Below are 23053 nucleotides of genomic sequence, written 5' to 3' on the forward strand. Positions count from 1 at the left end.
GCACAATGATATTCAAAACAAGTATCAAACAATGCAAGAGCTATTTAGAAAGCCAAATATCAATTATAAAAAAAAAAATCACTAGAAAGCTTTCTATTCCAAATATAAGAATATAAAACGGTCACAATTTTCCAATATTGGTATAGGTCACAATTTTTCCACATTTACATTCTGAGTTCAAAGATCCAAAAAGGTCAATTTTCCAACATTTGCATAAATCACCGTTTTCCAATATTTGCATTCCAATTTCAAGTATCCAAAATAGTCACAATTTTTCAATGATAATATTTCAAGTAAAGGATCCAAAATGGTCAAAACAATCACACATTTGTAATCAAAATTAAAGGATACAACATGGTCACAAAATTCTCACATTTGTAATCCATGCTAAAGAATCCAAAACAATGAGAACATTACTAAATTTGTATCAAAGCCGTCAAAATCTAAATCAGAGAATCAAAACGGTTAGAATGCTTCCACGTTTGTAATTGAAGTTAAAAGATTCAAAACAATCACACATTCACCCATTTGTAATCCAAACTAAAGGATGCCAAACAATTAGAACATTCCCAATATAAGAGTTGTCAAAATCTAAGTTGAAAGATCTAAAATGGTCAAGACACTCTCACATTTGTAATTGAATTTAAATAACTCAAAATGGTTTGAATATTCCCAAATTTGTAAAATGATCAGAACATTCTCACATTTGTATACATTTCATATCCAAAATAAAGGGTCCAAAATAGTTAGAATATTCCCGCACTTTTAATCAAATTTAAAGGATCCAAAACATTCCAAATATTCCACATTAAAGGTCCAAGTTAACGGATTCAAAACAATCATAATATTCTCACACTTGTACGGGGGCTACAAGCAACAAAAGATCCACATTAACATTCCAAATTAAATTATCCAAAATGGTCAATTTTTCATATTTGCCTAATTTTAAACATTTTCAAACCAATTTCAAGAATCCAAAATAATTACAATTTTTCAACACTTGTGCTCGTGCTCCCTCTTCTTAAAGTTCGCCCCACAAGTTTTCCTAGTTGGATGAAAAGTGAGACCATCTTGAGCTCAATTTACTAAGGATAGGGTACACTGATAGTACAACCATTCCAAAGCTTTCATAATGATCAAATTCCCAAGGATTTGACGAAACATACAGCCTCGAGGTTCAATCCCACAACCTCTCCTACAACACAAAGAAGTAGGCAACATTCGTAGCAACTTATGTATATCACAATTTCTCAATAATGATATTTCAAGTAAAGGTTCCAAAATGGCCAAAACATTCTCACATTTGTAATCGAAATTGAAGGATCAAAAATGATAATCCACATTAAAGAGTCTAAAATGGTCAGAATATTCTCACATTTGCAATTAAAATTAAAGGATTCAAAATGGTTCAAAAATTCTCACATTTGTAATCCATGCTAAAGAATCCAAAAACAATTAGAACATTCCCACATTTGTACAGGAGCCTTTAAAATCTAAGTTAAAGAATCAATACGGTTAAGAGTTTTCCCTCCTTTGTAATTGAAGTTAAAGGATCCAAAACAGTTACACATTTTCACATTTGTAATCCAAACCAAAGGATCCAAAATGATAAGAACTTTCCCCATATAAGAGCTATCAAAATTGAAGTTAAAAGGATCCAAAATGGTCTATACTTCCTCACATTTGTAATCAAATTTAAAGGATTCAAAACGGTCCAAAAATTCTTAAATTTATGATCCAAGTTAATAGATCAAAAACAATCAAACATTCCCATATTTGTATACAACATTTCATATCCAAGATAAAGGGTCCAAAATAGTTAAAACTGTTCTTGCATTTATAATCAAATTTAAAGGATCCAACACAATCTAAATATTCTCACATTTGTAATCCAAGCCAAAGGATCTAAAACGATCAAACCATTCCCAATATAAGAGACATCAAAATTGAAGTTAAAATGATCCAAGACAATCTGTACTTCCTCACATTTGTAATCAAAATTAAAGGATCCAAAACAGTTTGGAAATTCTCAAATTTGTTATCCATGTTAATAGATCCAAAGCAATCAGAGCATTGCCACATTTGCATACAACATTTCATATCTAAGATAAAGGGTCCAAAATGGTCAAAATATTCCCACATTTATAATCAAATTTAAGGGATTGAAAATGGTCCAAATATTCCCACATTTGTAATTCAAGCCAAAGGATCCAAAACAATCAGAACATTTCTAATATAAGAGTAGTCAAAATTTTAGTTGATGGATCCAAAACAGTTAGTACATTCTCACATTTATACTGGGGCTACAAGCAACAAATGATCAACATTTACATTTCAAATTAAATTACCCAAAATGGTCAATTTTCCTACATTTGCATAACTCAATTTTTCAACATTTATAAACTAATTTCAAGGATTCAAAACAATTACCATTTTCCAACACCTATATATGTCACAATTTCTCAACGTCGATATTTCAAGTAAAGGATCCAAAATAGCCAAAACATTTTCATATTTGTAATTGAAATTAGATTATCAAAAATGACAATCCACACTAAAGAGTCCAAAACGATCAGAACACTTTCACATTTATAATTGAAATTAAAGGATTCAAAACGATCTAAAAATTCTCACATTTGTAATACATGCTAAGAAATCCAAAACAATTAGAATATTCTCACATTTGTATAGGAGTTGTCAAAATCTAAGTTAAAGAATCAAAACAGTTAGAGGTTTCCCTCCTTTGTCATCAAAGTTAAAGATCCAAAACAATTATATATTCCCACATTTGTAATCCAAACTAAAGGATCCAAAATGATCAAAACATTCCCAATATAAAAGCCATCAAAATTGAAGTTAAAAAGGATCCAAAACGGTCCATACTTCCTCACATTTGTAATCAAATTTAAAGGATTCAAAATGATCCAAAAATTCTCATACTTGTGATCCAAGATCCAAAACAATCAAAGCATTTCCACATTTGTATACAGCATTTCATATCCAAGATAAAGAGTCTAAAATGGTCAGACTATTCCCGCATGTATAATCGAATTTAAAGGATCCAAATGGTCCAAATATTCTCACATTTGTAATCCAAACCAAAGGATCCAAAACAATAAGAACATCCCTAATATAAGAAGCATCAAAACCTTTGTTAATGGATTCAAAGCGATCAAAACATTCTCACATTTATAATCAAATTTAGAGGATTCAAAACGGTCCAAAAAATTCCAAATTTATGACCCATGTCAATGGATCCAAACTAATCAAGGCATTCCCAAATTTGTATACACATTTATATCCAAGATAAAAGGTCCAAAACGGTTAAAATATTTTCACATTTATAATCAAATTTAAAATATCCAAAACAATCCAAATACTCCCATATTTGTAATCCAAGCCAAAGGATCCAAAACAATCAAAACATTCCCAATATAAGAGCTCTCAAAATCTTTGTTAATGGATCCAAAATGGTCAATATATTCTCACATTTATAATCGAATTTAAAGGATCCAAAAGGGTCCGAATATTTCCAAATTTGTGATCCAAGTTAATGGATTCAAAACGATCGATCAAAACATTCCCATATTGTATGCAACATTTCATATTCCAAATAAAAGGTCCAAAATGATCAAAATATTCTCACTTTTGTAATCGCATTTAAAGGATCCAAAACGATCCAACCCACATTAGAGGTCCAAGTTAAGGGATCCAAAACAATCAAAACATTCTCACTCATACCGAGGCTACAAGCAATAAATGATCCACATTTAAATTCTAAACTAAATTATCCAAAATGGTCAATTTTTCACATTTGTATAGCTCAAATTTTTCAACATTTGCAAACCAATTTCAAGGATCTAAAAGAATTACAATTTTCCAACACTTGTATATGTCACAATTTCTCAACATTAATATTTCAAGTAAAGGATCCAAAATGGTCAAAACATATTCATATTTGTAATCAAAATTAAAGGATCAAAAACAATAATCCACACTAAAGAGTCAAAAACCATCAAAACATTCCCACATTGTAATCAAAATTAAAGGATTTAAAACAGTCCAAAAATTTTTACATTTGTAATCCATGCTAAAAAATCCAAAACAATTAGAGCTTTCCCACATTTGTATAGGAACTATCAAAATCTAAGTCAAAGAATCAATATGGTTAGAGTTTTCCCCCATTTGTAATCGAAGTTAAAAGATTCAAAACAGTTACACATTCCCACATTTGAAATTCAAGCCAAAGGATGTGAAACGATAAGAACATTCCCCATATATAAGAGCAATCAAAATCGAAGTTAAAAGGATCCAAACTAATCCGAACTTCCTCACATTTGTAATTGAATTTAAAAGATTCAAAACGGTCCAAAAATTCCCAAATTTGTGATCCAAGTTAAAGGATCCACAACAATCAGAGCATTCCCACATTGGTATACAACATTTCATATCCAAGATAAAAGGTCCAAAACTGTCAAAATATTCCCACATCTATATTCGAATTTAAAGGATCCAACACGATCTAAATATTCCCACATTTGTAATCCAAGCCAAATGATCCAAAACGATCAAACATTCCTAATATAAGAGCCATCGAAGTCAAAGTTAAAAGAATCCAAAACGATCCATACTTCCTCACATTTGTAATCAAATTTAAAGGATTCAAAACGGTCTAAAAACTTCCAAATTTGTGACCCATGTTAATGGATCCAAACCAATCAGGGCATTCCCACAATTGTATACCACATTTCATATCCAAGATAAAGAGTCCAAAACGGTCAGAATATTCCCACATTTATAATCGAATTTAAAGGATCCAAAACAGTTCAAATATTCCCACACTTGTAATCCAAGCCAAAGGATCCAAAACAATTAGAACATTCCCAATATAAGAACCATCAAAATCTTTTTTAATGGATCCAAAACGGTCAAAACATTTTCACATTTGCAATCAAAATTTAAAGGGTCCAAAAGGGTCGAATATTTCCAAATTTGTGATCCAAGTTAATGGCTCCAAAATGGTCATAACATTCCCACGTTTGTATACAGCATTTCATATCCAAGATAAAGGGTCCAAAATGGTCAAAATATTCCCACATTTGTAATCGAATTTAAAGGATCCAAAACCATCCAAATATTCCCATATTTGAGGACCAAGTTAAAGATCGAAAACAATTGTAACATTCCCACACTTGTATAGGGGCTACAAGCAGCAAAGACACCAAAAGTCTAAGCTGAAGAGCAAAAGTAGACCCCTATAATTGTATTTATGCATTCAACTTTAGGCATCAAATGATACAAACATCAATGAGCCTAGTAAGAGTGCATTGAAAATGCAAGTTCAAATAAAATAAGGACACCACATATGCTACTTCAAAAAATCTCAAGACATGAAGATAAGGCAGCTCACCTGGTCGAGTTCAAGACCATTAATCAATCTCACTTTTTCCACAAGGACATTTGAAACAAGTTCAAACATGGCAAGAGCCATTTAGAAAGCCAATATACTTGTTAAATCATCCCAAGGAAGCTCTCTATTCCAAGTACAAGAATCCAAAAAGGCCACAATTTTCCCACATTTACATTCCAAATTAAATGATCCAAAATGATCAATTTTCCCACATTTGCATAACTCAAAATTTTTCAACATTTGCAAACCAATTTCAAGGATCCAAAACAATTACAATTTTCCAACATTTGCATAAGTTACAATTTCTCAACAACAACATTTCAAGTAAAGGATGCAAAATGATCAAAACATTCTCACTTTTGTAACCAAAATTACAGAATCAAAAAGGGTCCAAAAATTCGCATATTTGTAATCCACATTAAAGAATCCAAAACGATCGAAGCATTCTCACATTTGCAATTGAAATTAAAGGATTCAAAACGGTTCAAAAATTCCCACATTTGTAATCCATACTAAAAAATCCAAAACATTCAGAACATTCCCACATTTGTATAAGAGTAGTCAAAATCTAAGTTAAGAAATCAAAACAGTTAGAGCGTTCCTGCATTTGTAATCTAAGTTAAGGGATCCAAAACAATCACACATTCCTACATTTGTAATTCAAGCCAAAGGATCCAAAATAATAAGAAACATTCCTAATATAAGAGCCGTCAAAATTGAAGTTAAAAGGATCTGAAACGGTTCGACCATTCTCACATTTGTAATCAAATTTAAAGGAACGATTCGAACATTCCCAAATTTGTAATCCAAGTTAATGGATCCAAAACAATCAAAACATCCCCACATTTGTATACAACATTTCATTTTCAATATAAAGGGTCTAAAAAAGTCAGAATATTCCCACATTAGTAATTGAATTTAAAGGATCCAAAACGGTCCAAATACTCCCACATTTGTAATCCAAAGCCAAAAGATCCAAAAACAGTCAAAACATTGCCAATATAAGAGCTACCAAAATCTAAGTTAAAAAATCCAAATCGATCAGAACATTCTTACATTTGTAATCGAATTGAAAGGATCCAAAACAGTCCGAATATTCCCAAATTTATGATCCAAGTTAATAGATTCAAAACGGTCAAAATATTTCCACATTTGTAATCGAAGTTAAATGATCCAAGACGGTCCAAATATTCCCACATTTGAGATATAAATTAAAAGATCCAAAATAATCAGAACATTCCCACACTTGTACAGGGGCTACAAGCAGCAAAGACACCAAAAGTCTAAGCTGAAGAGCAAAAGTAGATCCCTATAGTTATATATGCATTCAGCTTTAGGCATCAAATGATACAAGCATCAGTGAGCCTAGTAGGAGTGCATTGAAGATGCAGGTTCAAATAAAATAGCAAGGACATATGTTTTAAAAAAAGAAGTCATTTCTTATACATATGCTGCTTCAAAAAATCTCAAGACATGAATGCAAGGAAAATAAGCCAGCTCAGCAAGTCAAGTTCAAGACAATTAATCAATCATATTTTTCCCACAAGGACATGAAGGGTCATAAATGGAATCTAATCAATCAAGCATTGTGAAGTATTAATAAACTAGTCCTAGGTTCTCCTCTGTTTCGTAGAGAGGAGAGCAAAAAACACAATGCAGTGGAACAATCAAATCATCTTTGGACTACCAAAATTATATAGACCGACAGAAGTAACAAGGACGAATAGCATACCAGGATTTGTGGAGTCCTTGAAAATGGACCCATCTTTGCCGTCTCTAGACTACCAAAATGTTCTGAATATCTCATGATGGTTCTATTCCTTATGAAAGCACAAGAGATAATAAAATCAAAAGATCAAAAGAGAAGCGAATGCCAATGAATACTTGTGGTTCAGGGGAGGTTCCTTCTCTCAATTTGGTGGGGGGAGAGACCACTATAATTGTGAACCATTGGATTAAATTTGATGATATAGATTTGATAGTTTTTAAAACTACAATTAAAAACAATTTAAATGTTAGTCAAAAACACCAACTGTAGCAACATCAAAGGAAGCAAAAGCACCATGGTACACCAAAAAGAAAATTCTCTACAAGTGGCAGAAAGGATAACTTTATTTGCCAATCGATTTAAATTGAACATAAATAGCAAAGCCTCCATTCTTCCTTTCTACCCATTTCTATTTCGCTTGCTGGAGTGTACACTCCTTCCCACTTTCAGGACGACAGATACAGATGAAGTAACTTAGAAAAATCAAATTGTACATTAACCCAGGGGGGGGGAATCTAAAGTTCGTCTGTAAGAGTCAAAGAAAATTTTTACAGCCCACAAGGACAGCCAACTTATTGAGAAATGAGGCACAATATTGTTGAGCTTCAACCCAGTCATCTCCCTGTCAAACAAGGAAAACACATAACATCAACAGCCAACAAGATAGAGCAACCTCACCAGTCTACAACAGTACCTCTTCTCTCAAACCATGCATTCGCTCTTTTCCACCATCCCCACAAACCAATCGGCCATGTCACAAGCAGTGAAACTACGTCAATTAAGCCACATGCTTAAAGGTGGAAAATGGATAAACTTGCCTTTTACAGTAATTACAAGCTAACTCATATTTTTCACCTTTTATTAACAGAAGTGAAAAAAAGGTCCCTGGCCCTTATTTTTCTCTCTGCAATATCAGAAGAGGGGAAAGTTAAAATAAAAAAGAGGGAAAATGAACATACCCAGAACTTACCCAAATCTTCTCCCATTTTTTAAAATGTTTTGCCATATGCTAAAATTCACAACAGCTTCGTTTCTGCAGAGAGCACCCAGTGCTCATCACAGCCACTAATTATGGAATTTGAATGCCTAACATCAGATGTTTTACACTAATATATTATCAATGTACATTTTGATTAGGAATAAGTATAAGACCAATACTACCTCACATAGTAGTTATTTAAAATGAGATAGTGAATTAGTATTTCACACAAGTTCCATGAAACATCTGATGACTAAAAAAGTGAAAAAAACACCCTGGGAAGTCAGAAGTTTCATGAAACGTTAACAATACCACAAGTACTGTCAGCACGTACCAGTTCCTCATCACTATCTTCCCCAATTGGTTGCTGAAATAAAGATGCTTTTGCGTATGAAGGAACAAAATCCAGCCCAATTACAACCTGGAAGTATAAAATTCTTGAAACCATCAACAGTTGCATAATAGATTTGATAAAAGATCGATCCTCTATAATTCCATATAGTAATTACAAGATAAAGTAATTAATAAATAGGAAACTGAATTTTAAAATTCTTTAACAAATTAACAGGCACGGAAAATGCAATTATCACTGAATCTTAATACGTTCAATGTATATCAAGTATAAAATAAAGCACATAATCATACAACAAAATTAAGGACTTCGGTTATACACTTACACTCAGGTAAATGCCACCATCAAATCACCCCCGCCCCCCAGAAGATTCTGATTCCGAGTAAGGTATAGGTAGTACCAACGGTCACCATCCCCAAAACCGTATTTAACTTGTAAGAAATTCCCCAGACCATACTTATTGTTATTACTACTAGTACTTCTAAACAATGGTGTGTGTGTAAAATCTAACCATAAAGAAATAAAAAATTTGATATTACATTTTCTCCCCTAAATATGACATTTTCTCTGTGAATCGTGTATAATGCAAGAGATAAGCTCTGCAAATCATAACCTGCAAGCAACTTAATAGAGATACTATTATATATATTGATACTGATGTCCATTTTATGCCCGTGATCTGGTTAGTAAAAAGTCCATAAACCCATTATCATAACAAATTTATGAATCATTATAAATGTAGATGAAGGGTCATAATTGGAATTTAATCAATCAACCAAGCATTGTGAAGTGTTAGTAAACTACCAAAGCTATATTATATTTCAACAATAGTACGCGGCGCTTCACTGAAACTAGGAATCTTTCAATGGCTGTTAAGAAAGCTAGAAGCACAGCAGGATTCACAACGTTCGAATAAGCTACTCGACCGAATAAAGCTAAAAGGAGAAAGAGAGATTACTCTAGTTGTTGAGTACCAGGAGGAAGCTACCAGATCGACTTTCGTAGCGGATCATAATGCATCGATTCTAGTGATTTCACTTGAAGACGGAGTCAACCATGGCGGTGACCTCGTCCTCTCGAATGGGTCTCAAGGCTTCAAGGCGCTTAGGAGAAAAAAGATCGAGCGTGAAGACCTTCCTCACCTTCACGTAGTGACGCCCATAATCGCCGATATTTGCTGTCTCTGCTAAACTTGGCGGATCGGCTACTGTGCCGGTCGGCCAATTGCTCGCCGTGCTCCTTCAGCACCTCTGGCCAGCTCCGAGCAGAAGAAGATGACGTTCAGAGTATAGCGAACCAGACCGATATGATGGGACCACAGGACTAAACCCACTCAACGAAGCAGCATAAACCGCACCGCGAAGGTCGGCGCTTTGATATAACCGTTGGATTAGGGTTTGCTACTTTGCTTAAAATTGGCGCAACTGCGAGCTGCGCCTATTTTTATGAGCGTAATTAATTAAAAATACTTTTATATTAATTAATGATATGATAGTTGAATCAGGTTTCGCTACTTCGCTTAAGATTGGCGCAACCGCGCGCCGTGCTTATTTTTATGGCATAATTAATTAATAATATTTTTATAATAACTAAGAATTTTATATTGGTTCAGCTTTGAAATAAGTGAAATGACGGCATGGGCTTTTTGCGTGGTGTAATTGAAAAACTATCTCATAATTAAAAGAGAGAGGAGAAGAAGAAAAACTGTATTTTATAATATGTAATATTCTTATCTTTTAATAAAATTATCATAATTATTTTTTATTTAAAAAATTTATAAAGCCAATAAAATCTCACATAAGTTATTAGGAATTTTTTTTAATATGATATGACAACTTTTATTAATAAGATAACTAATAAATAACAGTAAGTTATAGGAGAGTTTGTATTAAAAAATTAAAAAATTATGAAAAATTAATTTTAAAATTTTAAAAATAAAAAGTTTTATGTTTGTAACTGTTTCAAAGTGTAGAGGAATTTTGTATATTTTACTTAAATGTACATCACCTTGTTGTTAGGATTAATTTTTTAGTAAGATTATCTTTTTCTGGTGAATTGGAATGAGATTAATTGTCTCCAAATAAAAATTATTGATTTAATGACCGCTTATATGTTGGTACAAAAAAAAAATGACCGCCTGCAAAAAATTTTTTGAAAAAAATAACCATCCTGCTTAACATAAATCATGTTTTAACATATTAGATATTTTGGCTAAAAAATACAGATATTATTACTGAAAAACTCAAAAGTTAACATTAAATATTAAATAAATACAACATCAAGAATACATTGAAATTTAAAATTTAAAGCATTAATTTTGCAGGGGAACCATTTTCCTTGGACAACAATTAAAGGCGAATAATTTTAAAATAAACCACCTACATGCAGAAAAGCGTAGCAAAGAAGACATTTCTATTTAAAAAACAACGCAGCGTAGAAGATATCAAATGCAAAGAATATAGATCTTTTGGTTTTTAAAATTAGAAAAGCAATCATTAACGGCTTAAGATTATGAACAAGATCAAACCCACAATTTTCTATTCACAAAGAAGCTTATATGCTACTAAGCTACAAAGCCATTTAGATCTTTTCTATTTTACCTTTGAGGTGATTTTTATAATTTTAAAAAGAGTTGAATACCATCCCCCCTCCCTCCAAAACCTTTTTAGGAGCGCTTGGGCATCAACTTGACATCACTGAACCTGTCACACATTAAAAAACCACCTCAACATGTGAGAGGAGACACTACTGTCGAGTATTCTCAGCCTCCATGAATCATGATAGGTGTCGAATTAGGAAGATCAAGTAAAGCAAGAAACTATTACCTAAAATAGAACTACATGACGTGCCTTGAAAAACCTCTCCGAGATACAAGTGTCGAAGATGACCCATTAAAATTTGCTCAGGTAATGAAAAGTGAGAATTTTAAATTCTAAATTATGATATAACTTCTAAATTATGATATAACAGTAATGTTCGGAAGCCTATAGAGATGCATAGTGAAGCCAAAGTCATGTGCTTAAAAAGGGTCTTTAAAAGACCCAAAGGAACTCTCTAAGAATTACAAGGCAAGGTTGGTTGCCAAAAGATTCGCTCAAAGAGATCACTTCAGGGAGACATTATGGTATATATCACATCATCCAAAGGTCAAAGGAACCTCCTATAAAACACACTTGTCTGCTCTTGACAATTTTTATAGCCACACTGAATATAAGCACTGCTGTCAACACCTCGGTATCTTGAGCTTTCGAAGCACAACATAAATACCAAGAAATTTGGGATGATCGGGTCTGAAACTACAATTTGCCCCATAAAGGAAGACAATATAATTCTCCTGATATGAATCTAGGCTCCACTGCACTACCAACAAATACGCAGTATAATGAAGAATGAAGAATCTCTATTTCACGTGTCTAAGTCATTCTACAATTCTATGGCAAAAGGAAACAGGTTGCAAGAGTCAGCTAACAGTACAAATAAGAAGTAAAACTCCCCATGTTTATCACTCAACCTCCAATAATATTTGACAAAATCAACTTTCAAAATAATTCCCAAATATACACCAAATATTTATGTTGTAATCATGGCCCTCATTCTCAAAACCTTTGGCATTGTAGAGTCAGCATCAATCTTCAATGGCCATAATTTTCTAAAGCTCATACACAGCATACTATGATGAACGCTACATGCATGATCCCCAAATTCATCCGACACTATTACCAGTCTACCGACCAAAACAAGAACACTGGACATCACAGAAAGATAAATACTTGAGGGTGGAACGGTAAGAGACAGGAAACAAGAACACTGAATGTCACAAAATAAGATTAACACTTTCTTTTGAGAAAAGAGGGGAAGGGGTATAGCTATTAGCCTCTTTACAAGAAACATGACAGAATCACAAAGCTCCATGTGAAACCGACACTTCTCATTGTCTTTAAGATATGTTCTTAAACATTGCTTCTCTCATTTGACCAGGAATGGGCCATGATTAAGTAGTAAGTACTTATAACAACTACCGACGATTTGAGTACCAGTTTTGCAACAACACATTTATCTGAAAAGCCTATTGTGTATTCTATCCTGCATACACCACTCTGAGCAAAGCCTCATTTACTGACAGAGTTGAATAACCATTACCGAAGAAGAATTACACTAATCTCAGAGAAATTTTATATATATATAAACTAGATTCGCTAAAAAACTTTATGAAGCTGCACATGCAACCATCAACTGTTTAAAAAAATGCACAAGATAAAGTAAGATTGAGAATGTGTAAAACAATAAACAGAGTCCCAATAGCAGCTTCTCCTACCCCAAGATTAGAATACAACAATAACTGACTCTTAGAAAATTTAGTGGCGGAAAAACTTATTTTAGTTGTAGTCCATAAAAAATATTGAACAGTAAATTTGACATCTAGTGCTTTCTTCCCTTTCCCTCTAAAAACAGTGGTAGTAAACATGATACAACATTCACATTTCAGTTTACAAAGAAAGATAATAATAACTGAAAGACTAAACTAAGATACACTCTTCCTGTTTCAAAGGTCTTTATGTTTGTAGTTGCATCTACAGAGTAAACAAACAGGGAATAGGAAGATGCCAATATCCCTATAGAAATTCACACCCTTATCCTCTTTTACAATTTCTAACAAAATTGAGAGAAATTAGAAGCCCCTCTCAACCAAAATTTCAATTCAAGATCTTACTGGGATGGCACCATTGTACAGGGATAACATTCTTCTATTGTTTTATATTTCCCCTTATTTAGTTTCGTGGGTGTTATTAAAGTGATCCTTTCCTCCAACAAGCAAAAATTTCAGTTCATTCTGGCTACCTTTCTGCCCTAGTGATGGAAAACACACAAACCAAATCATGGCCATTTACATGTTCAATTTTGGTGGGGCAAATTTAACCAAATCAACTACTTCTCCAAACAAGTGAACAACTTAAAAAATTCTTTCGCAGCAAAATCTACTAAAGAGATCATGCATAAGAAGAAAGGCATCTTATTGTTGGAGATATTGTAGACATCTGGTAAATGACTCAAACATTTAGAAGCATCTAGCAGCCATACTGAAAAAGATGATAAGAAGAATTTCTAGGAAAACCCGTGTATCAATGCAGTTGTAATCATGCAAATGATCCAGAGTGCGGAATTTGTATTTTCAATTGCAAGAAAATGAGTAGCATGCAGATTAAAACACATAACCTACGCCCTTAGAGGGCAGACTGTTAAGTCTTATCTCAGTCCAATCCAACTGACAACACGAAAGCTGGCGACCATAACGGTGTCTATCCTCACGCTCATAAAGGAGAAACCAGTAGAGCAGGAAAGCTAGCGAAAAAGGAACTGAAGTTTGAATTAGAATGAAGTAATCATGTTCTAAGTTTGAACAATTTATCTATGTGCAATGGGACTACCTCGAAGTATAGAAAACAAAAGATTAAACTTTTAGAAACCATCCAATAAAGATTCTTGGGGGATCTAACTTCATCAAGTAAATGGTCCCTGACATTAGCAAGGACAGGAAGCACGACATGGATGTTGTTGTTATTAGGTTTACGTTCTTGGCTATCAAGGTTTTCAAAATATTTCAAAAACCATGCTACTTAAACCTTTACGAGTTTAAAACATCTTTAGCATGCAACCATGTATAAATGTTACAGCACAGCGCAAAGGTACCATCTAAACACTGCAAAATAAAAGTAAAAGCATTGTTACATTAATCGCCGCAATGGGCATATCATAGGACGCATGATACACCCTCCAATAAAACAATTAGAACTCCCTCCGGCTGAAAATTCACAAATCCCCAAACTACAGATACACAACAGAAACCCTAGAAATTCTTATATGGGATTCATTATATTAGCCTACTTATCTTTGGTGGAGACCCCATACTTCTCTTGCATCCTAGCAATCTCTTCCTCCTTCTTCTTCTGATCGAACTTCTTGCCCATCTTCGCCTGCTGGTAATAAAGCACAATCAAGTAACGATTGGCGACGTTGAAGCCGGAGAGGTGATCGACGGCGGTTTTGGCGTCGTATATGTCCTCGTAGACGACGAAGGCGGTGCCACGTGTGTCCTTGTTGGTGCCGATGCGAATCTGCCGAATCGCCCCGTACTTGCCAAAGATATCGTACATCTCCTCGCTGGTGATATTGAACGGTAGGTTTCGAACATAGAGAACGCGGTTCACCTCCGGCGGCAGCCGAGTGTTACCCTTGCGGAGGCTGATCGTCGCCATGCTTGTCGCCGACCGCTGCTGCTGAGAATTGGGGCTCTGCTTTCAGATCGTTCGCGCGGAGCATAAGATAAAAAACACAGAACTCGTATCTAATTCTAACTAATAATTATTATTCATATATCCCTCAATGCTATGTTGGTCGGTAATATTAATAATAAATAGCCAGGAGCAATTCTAAACTGTGTATTTATCATGATATTAATAATAAAATATTATTATCATTATTTATTATTTTAATTTCAATTTGATGCTTCAAATTTTATATTCGACAATAATATATAAAAAATTTATATTGGATATAATGATAAAAAATTAAAATATAACAAGATATTGCTATGTTTCATTAGAAGATTTTTTTAATTAGAGGGATTTTTTTTTCTTGCCAACGTTACTACATTTAAAAAAAGGTTTGAACTATTTTGCTTTTTTTTTTTTTTTGTGGCTTTGTGAATGTCTCGTTCTACTACCCTGATTTATTTTTGAACAGGAGATACTTTTGTTTTTGCTAAGGTATTAGATGGTCGTGAATTGCATGCCTCAAAATTACAATCTTTGGTTGGAATTTACTGAAAATTGCAAGGAATGATTTCGGTGGTCCAACAACATCATAATTCTTTTTAACTCTTTTTTTAATATGAAAATGGTTTAAATTACATGCTCTTATATCTCGCGACCTCTCACTTATAGAGAAGTTCCCATGCTACTAGATTGCAAAGCCATTGGCTACATGCTCTTACATTGGTGGTGTATGTTAGATGGATTCTTTATTGCCCTGTGGAAGCCAAATACCGTTTTGTTTTATTTGCATGTTCAACATTTCCTCGTATGGATTTAAGTTTATGATTTACCATTGGAGTATTACCCTATGCTGACCGGGCGACACTTTGGAGAGAGTATTGCAAAAAATAAATATTTGATATGATGATAAAAGTAATTTAAATTGTTAGGGTTTGCACCTTTCAAGTTCTCATCTTTGGATTTAGTTTATATTCTGTCAATCTTAATGTAGTTGTCAACTACTTGGTGGTAAAATTATGAGGGTGTCACCAGTCTTAGAACAAATAGGAAGAATATGTTCTACTTATATGGGCATTGGATATAATGACATATTGTTAGATAATGCAAAACAACTTCCAAACTTTCTTTAAGTTTTAGTTTCTGTTGTAGGGTCTTGGTTAATTGGTACTGCTTATAAAAGCTCCTCTAGTGGATATGTCTTTTATGTATAAATGATTATCTTAGAGTTGCTACTTGATATTTTGAAGAGGTTTTGTCAGAGAAGGTTGTCATGTATCAAAGTCGATCACAGCACAAGGAGACAGGTGATAGGTCTCATGTGAATTATCCAAGTATCGCCATGTGCAAAAGGAGAGTTGAGTCACTAGATCTAAGCAAGAAGCTAAGTAAAAGAACTAAAATTAGCAATATTGCTCCTAGAAAGTGCAAGCCTTGTGAGCACTTAACCCATATCTCTTGGCAATATAAGAGGGTTAAGTATTCTTCAAGCCATGAACATGTTATTTTTGCTACAAGCCTTGGCAATATAAGAGGGTTAAGTATTCTTCAAGCCATGAACATGTTATTTTTGCTACAAGCCTCTCCATTCAAGGTTCTGACCTCCCATAAGATTTTACTAGGTGTTTGCACCTAAATTATGAATTGGGAGGCTCAGGCTCAATTCAACTTAATCAACCTTAAAATAATTAAAATTGAATATTCATGAAGCTTTAGCCACTAAGTCAAAACTGGGTCTAGGCCATTATCTCCCCACTCCACTTATAATGCTTGAATTATGGAAGTTGGGAAATTGGCCAGAATGGAGGAAATGCTTCCTAAATTCAAGAAAAGTAGCAATCATGGGGCTTGGACACTAAGCCAAAACCATCTATAAATAGAGGAGCCATATCTCATTAAAGAAGATCATCATTATTAACAAACTACCAGTTAAATTCCCAAACTCTACGTCTGCTATTTTATTTTTCATTTTATCATATAGTTTTAATCTTTACTTTTCTATTGTATGGCTGGTATAGGCCACCGCCTCTTTCATTAATTAATGTATCTCAGTTTTTCCATATCTGCATTAATTTTCTTCACTTTACATTCTTGCATCTGGATGAATTGTGGTAAGGGAGCCCGGGTTTCCTGCATTAAAAGTCAGGTTCTTCCATCCTTTTGAGATCGCGCATCTTTGGCATACTTTGTGACACTCCTTTTTCACTGAAACACTAGGTTTAAAGAGAAAATTAACAATAGTCATGTGAATGGTCTCTTAGATAAAAGGTACAAAGGCTTGGTGACAGATGATTCCATCAAGCTGAAAAAGGGATACTATAGTTGGGGTCATATAATAATATTCCCGAAAATTGAAATTTCATGCTCATGGTATTTTTCTATATTCCTTTGTTATTTTTGCAGGTTATGGAGTCTATGGTTCTAGGTCTGTGATGAAACTCTATCAAACTTTTTGTATACAAATGCTTATTAAATGGACATAGTGCCTTCCATCAGAACTATCAACCTTGATGAAGAATGCTTTTAAAAATTCAAAAATAAAAATTTGTTTGATTATTGGAAGAGTCATAAAAATATAATACTCATTTCAAAAGATGATGCTTAAATATCATAAATAAGTTTATTAAACTTTGTCATGTGATAACAATCCCAAGTATTCATAATCAACCGATTCATTAAAAAAACAAACTTGAAAAAAATTCCTATTTTAAGGAGTTTGAATCCGAATATTAACAGAATATCGTTGTATTTATAAATGGCTGAGCATATTTTGTGCCCTAATTTCACTCATGTTCTTCTTGTTCTAACAATAACTAAAACCCTAAAAATAGAATACATCTTCAAGAAGAGAGATAGCATATAATGAGGAAAAAGAACAAGTTGAGAGGTCCCCCACAAAATTAATTAATTAAGTACCCTATAGGGATTAAAGATCATATAACACCATGATAATCAAATTCTCACCCCTTTCAATCTCACATGCTTGCTGAGATAGAAGTTCCAGCTGAACAAAATCTCTTAGTTCGGCTGGCCTCTTCTATCTCTTTTTTGGCATGGAACATATAGAGGTAATAATAAGTAGCCTTGCATCTCTGGGACATAAATTATTAAATAATTGTTTTTGATGTTAGAGTCATAAATTGATCTTTTGTATTTTGATTTGGTTTATACCACATGTCTATCTTTTTTAAATTGTTCATATTTGATTTGAATATAATGGTTCAAATTGTTCACGACGACATTCCTTGTGAAAATTAGTTTATTGAACTTAATCTGATCTTGTTCCATATATTATTTTTTTGTATTAGTTAGAATTAGGTGTAACTATTGATTATGTTCCTTTTAGTTGAATGACGTATGATTGCTTAAGCATGAGATCTTAAAGTTTGATTTGTGTGAATGCAAAAAATACCTTTAAGGGATCTACTCACAATTAGGCATGACAATACTCGAATCTGACTCAATTGGATAGCCATATATCTGGAAAAAAAAAGACAAATAAAATATTGGCAATTGACATGTACTAAAAGATAATTTTCCTACTAATCAATATCTTCCAACTTCAAACTAAAAGTTATGTTGATAAAGCCAAGTATCTATCCACTTTTATGCTGCTACACTATGCCACAATGTGATTGTCATCTTATGGCATAATATTGTGAGCAATTTATAGATTCAATGATCCTATATTGATCATATAGAACATTATGACCCCATTTACATTGGATTTTGGTACACAAAATTGGAGGATTGAGACCGCGATTGAGGTTAAAATTAAATAGTCCCAAATGGGATCTCCAAATTAATTGGATATATGTTCTCAAATTAATGAAATGTATTAGGAATCTTGACTTTGTATTGGTTGGCGAGAGTTGATATAAAGGGGGCATCAACCAATACACAATGTCAAGATGAAAGTATCAAGCTTTTAGTATACAAATACATGCTATTCTTATATAGTTGATAGTTAATATAAGAAATAGGAGTGTGGACCTTGTCTTTTAGACAGGGTAGATCCCATCATATATGTGTCACCTTTCTTTTATATAGAGAAGCAAGTATTTACAACCTAAAGTTATAAGCAAAATCAAACCAAGCAACTTTTGGCTTGTGTGTTAGCTTATTTTTGTTTATTTAGTGTGAGAGGCACTAAAGCCTTGATGTTATAAATAAGAATGAACCTAAAATTTCCTACTTATATGAAAGTTTTCATGTAACTAAACCACAACTCGATTGACATATGTATTAGTCTACATATTGTGAAACACAAACTATACACATATGTGAAGAATAAAAATGGATATGGAAAGGTTTTTCTTCTTCTTGTTTTCTTCTATTCCTCTTTTCTATTTTTTATCCTCAAAATATACATGCATCTTCCATATACACAATGACGCATGGTAAATAACAAACATATGATATTAATTTTTGGGGATGTATGCAGCAGAAAGGGCCTCGAATGTCAGTGCCACAATTTGGGGGGTGGGATCAGAATGGTGGGGCCGAAGTGAGTTCAGGGTACACAGTGGTGTTCACAAAGGCTCGTGCTGATCGACAACATCATAAGACTGACTTGTCTGATATCAAACGTCAAAGCCAACTTCAAGATCATCATCATCATCATGACGACATTCCCAAAAATCATCATCATCATCATCATCATCATAACAAGCATGATCGTCATCATCATGGTACACCAGAAGAACGGCCCTCTGCTTCTGCTACTCCCAATCCCATGGTGAGACTCCATTATTTCTCTTTATCTTCTATTTTATTCATTGGTTTTTCTTAATTGTTGTTGTTTTCATTGATTGCATCACTATTATCATCTTGATGTGCATGTTCAGAGAATGTGTATCAAGTGTGCACATAATTAATATCTAGATGTCGTTATACTTAAACTTGATCCTTCTTCATTCCTGAAGTAGATACCAAATAATTTGGATCTTCATAAGTTAGTTATTGCTCACCATTGCTTTGATGATCCATGCCCCCTTTGTCAACTCATGGACCATTTGTAGGTGAATATTGTAATTCGAATGAAATAGTATGACATCATCATTAAAATTAGAGATTTGTGTGGGTGAAATATTGTGTGTCTAACAGATTTTAGATTGGTGGGTATTAGTGACATCAAAGACATCAAATGGTGATTTATTCATCAACAACATTTTGAATGCTATATAGTAATAGGGACTAGATGGAGAGTAAGTTTGACAAATCTGAATCAATTACATCTTCCCATATCAGATTGGATTCATGCATTTGTAAAGAGTGAAGTTTCTGAGGGCTTGGGGCTGTTTTGCAATATCCTGCCCTTCCAATTTTTTTTTTAAATCATTAGCTTCTAAGATAAGAGAGACAAACTGCTATCTTGCAGCTCGAACACGGTCACATTAGAAGCTCCAACCCATTTCTAGGGATATTTCTTAGGCCATGAAAGCTAATGAATGATCAAAATCCTGAGCTTAGCCCTCAATCAACAACATCACAAATTCACTTTACCATCGATTGTCTAATTCTGTAAGTGTAGAGGCATTAATTAATCATTATTAGTGTTCAAGAAAATCATCAAAACAGGTCAAGTGAACCTATCAAGGTTATATAGCCTATTTTGTTTTATGTTTGTTTGGGCTGACTTATTTAAGAAATAGGATAGATTCAAGCCTGTGATTAGGCTGTTTATAAATATATATACGTTTTACATACAGATATTATTGGGATTGCAGTTGACTTAGGCCTTAGTCTTGGGGGGGCTTCGTATAGATTTTTGGTTAAACTTAGCCCTGTTGCTAACCCTAATTGTGTAACCAATATAATACACATTGTTTAGCATAGTATAATATTGATATAATTTTTTATGATTATGCAGGGGAAAAAGAGAAACAAGAAATCATGGTTCTTCTGCTGTATTAGGCTCCGATAATACGCTAAGAACCAATCCCAATAATTCAGAGTTAAAAAATAATGATGGTGTCATGATTCTGAGCTCATTTGGGACCCATGTGTACATGCCATGTAAAGTTTTAGCTTCATTCAGAGGTGAATCTTTCCATGATTTGTATAAGAGGATGCTATACAATGGAATTGTTTTGGTGATGAAATTGTCTTTCTTAGTTTCATTAAAGTTACAAAACCACATATAATCCAAACAAATCAAATTGACTTTTTGAAAAAATGAATTTAAATATAAATTTTATTATAATAATTAACTTACACTAAACTAGTTTTTGTGTCAAAAGAATTTTTGACAAATGAAAAACCAAATGCGTACTAACAAAATTTAGCATAGTTAGAAGTAGCTGGATCTTTTAAAGCATATTGTTAGAGGGTTTGATTGTCGCCTATATGTATTAAAAAAAATCTTATCAAAGAGGCAAGTCCTACTTTTTTAATCTTTACATCTCAAAGGAATTAATACACAAAACTAGTAAATCAACTAAATTATTTGTGTGTATCTCAAGTGGCAAGGGTAGGGGAAGATGTGATGTAGAGAAAGATCAAGGGTTCAAACTCTTTCCATGTATAAAAAAATAATAATACATACATATATTATATATAGTACATATTTTGAAATTATACAGAGTACATATTTCGAAATTGGACAAAGTAAATGGACTGAGAAAAGGAGCGGTCTTGCGCACATAATAGTAGTTTAAAATTGGCCAACTCAGTTGAAATTCAATGATTTGTCCCTTGGGTAGTTTTCGCTCAAAATATTTATTTAAAATAGCTTACCAAAGGGGTTTTGAAATGTTGGAGGTTTAAATGCCTCAAAAGAATTTTTTTAATACAAATTAATGCTCCAACGTTCAGAAATTGTTCTGCTTAATGGTGATTAATTGGCTAAATAGATTTTAAATGGTGTTTAAATGATGACTAGCATTCTTCTGCGTAGATAGCCCACATAAGACGTGCTTGCAAAAAGTCCAAACTCACACTGCTCTTGAGCTTTTAGGTTCTCTCTCTCTCCCGTCCTAAGTTCTGTTTTTTCCTCCTAAATTTTATACTGTTATGTCATCATTTGTTTTTTTTTTAATGAATGATTCACTTAATCCTCAAAGTTGTCCCAAAAACTTATGTGATGTAATAACTTCTAAAAACAATATCCTCGAATGAAGAGGATGACCATTGTTGGTCAAAAAAGACGATGACCATTGCTACCAGACAACTTTATTGATAATTAAGTTATAACATTTTTTGGAATGAATTTGAGAATTTTTTTTTTAATTAGAAAGAATTACAACCAGCCCCCTCCTAAGAGAATTAATCATGAACAAAGACCAATGTAAAATGAATTATTGTTAAAATGTGAAACATGATTTATTTTTTTTCAAATGGAACATGTTACTGATTTTTGTACGTAATTAATTTTTTGAGAGAGCGTTGGTTGTAATTCTCCCTTTTAATTAAAAACAAATTTACATTATAAAAAACATAACAAAAAGAAAACGGTCAATAACCGCTTTCCCCGGAACCACATGGAAAAGTACCCAGAAAAAAAAAGTCATCAATGCAATCCCCAACAATGAATGAAATGGGACAAAAGAAAAGGAGAAGCTTGTGGAAGTCTCCTACAAAATGTCCATTCATCAGAGCATCCTTCAGCAAGGACGGAAGAGGAAGCTTGTGATAGAAAACTACAGAGACTCGCGTGTTGTTGCAAGGAAGGCACCAAACATCGATAAATCCAATGCAAGGCAGTTCGAAGACAAGCATGCCAAAAGAGATTCGGATTTGAAAGTGCATTCTTTATCCCATTTCATTTTTGTGAAAGATTTGAAATTCTTCGCGCATTATAACAGAAACAGATGCTTGTCCTCAATTTCTAAGTTTGCAAATCCAGATAAACCATTTAGGTGGAGAACTAATTGGGAATTTCTTGAATGAACATAGCAAATAGCCTTGATCCAAACGATTCATTGCAAGCATGTAAAACTGAAAAGGCCGGCTTAGATGGGCTAGACCTATTTTTGTAAGGCTGGTCTACCAGCGTGCATGCATATATTATATTCTATTAAACAAATAATAAAATATTAAATTTATTTTAATAAATTATTCACAACAAATTTATATAAATAAAGAAAAAATAGTTACGTTATTAAAATTTTTACCATAATTTTTTTAAAATTATTTATTTTCTCATTGAAAATTAAAATAAAAGGCATATTTAAAATAAAATAATTAATGGCATATAAACTCATGCAAAGTAGCTTAATTATATTTAGGACCGCAAAAATTTTTAAAAGACAACTTACACATAAGACTAGGAAGT

General features: G+C 33.2%; 1 protein-coding gene and 1 long non-coding RNA gene across 6 annotated transcripts; both read right to left on the reverse strand.

Annotated features, from left to right (window-relative positions):
* Window positions 1-7501: 7501 nt before the first annotated feature.
* On the reverse strand, window positions 7502-9954 carry LOC129319011 (uncharacterized). 5 transcript variants are annotated; one of them, XR_008595394.1, is made up of 6 exons: window positions 9468-9954; window positions 8492-8578; window positions 8149-8243; window positions 8034-8082; window positions 7873-7947; window positions 7502-7800 (listed from the first exon to the last, which is right to left on the reverse strand). It is a non-coding gene; the product is annotated as an uncharacterized LOC129319011 (long non-coding RNA). The 5 variants fall into 5 exon arrangements; XR_008595395.1 differs by having other exon boundaries at window positions 7873-8082; window positions 8149-8211; XR_008595392.1 differs by having other exon boundaries at window positions 7873-8082.
* Window positions 9955-14194: 4240 nt separating this feature from the next.
* LOC129319073 (splicing factor 3B subunit 6-like protein) lies at window positions 14195-14848 on the reverse strand. The gene has a single exon (XM_054964106.1). It carries the CDS (start codon window positions 14761-14763, stop codon window positions 14389-14391), a length of 375 nt encoding a protein of 124 aa, XP_054820081.1. The 5' UTR covers window positions 14764-14848; the 3' UTR covers window positions 14195-14388.
* Window positions 14849-23053: the final 8205 nt, after the last annotated feature.

The sequence above is a fragment of the Prosopis cineraria genome, unplaced genomic scaffold (assembly GCF_029017545.1).
Source record: "Prosopis cineraria cultivar Desert tree isolate PC_DT_omini unplaced genomic scaffold, ASM2901754v1 PC8, whole genome shotgun sequence".
NCBI lineage: Eukaryota > Viridiplantae > Streptophyta > Magnoliopsida > Fabales > Fabaceae > Prosopis > Prosopis cineraria.

Coding starts and splice junctions, on each gene's coding strand:
- LOC129319073 (XM_054964106.1), bottom strand. CDS start 14,763: ATGGCGACGATCAGCCTCCGCAAGGGTAACACTCGGCTGCCGCCGGAG.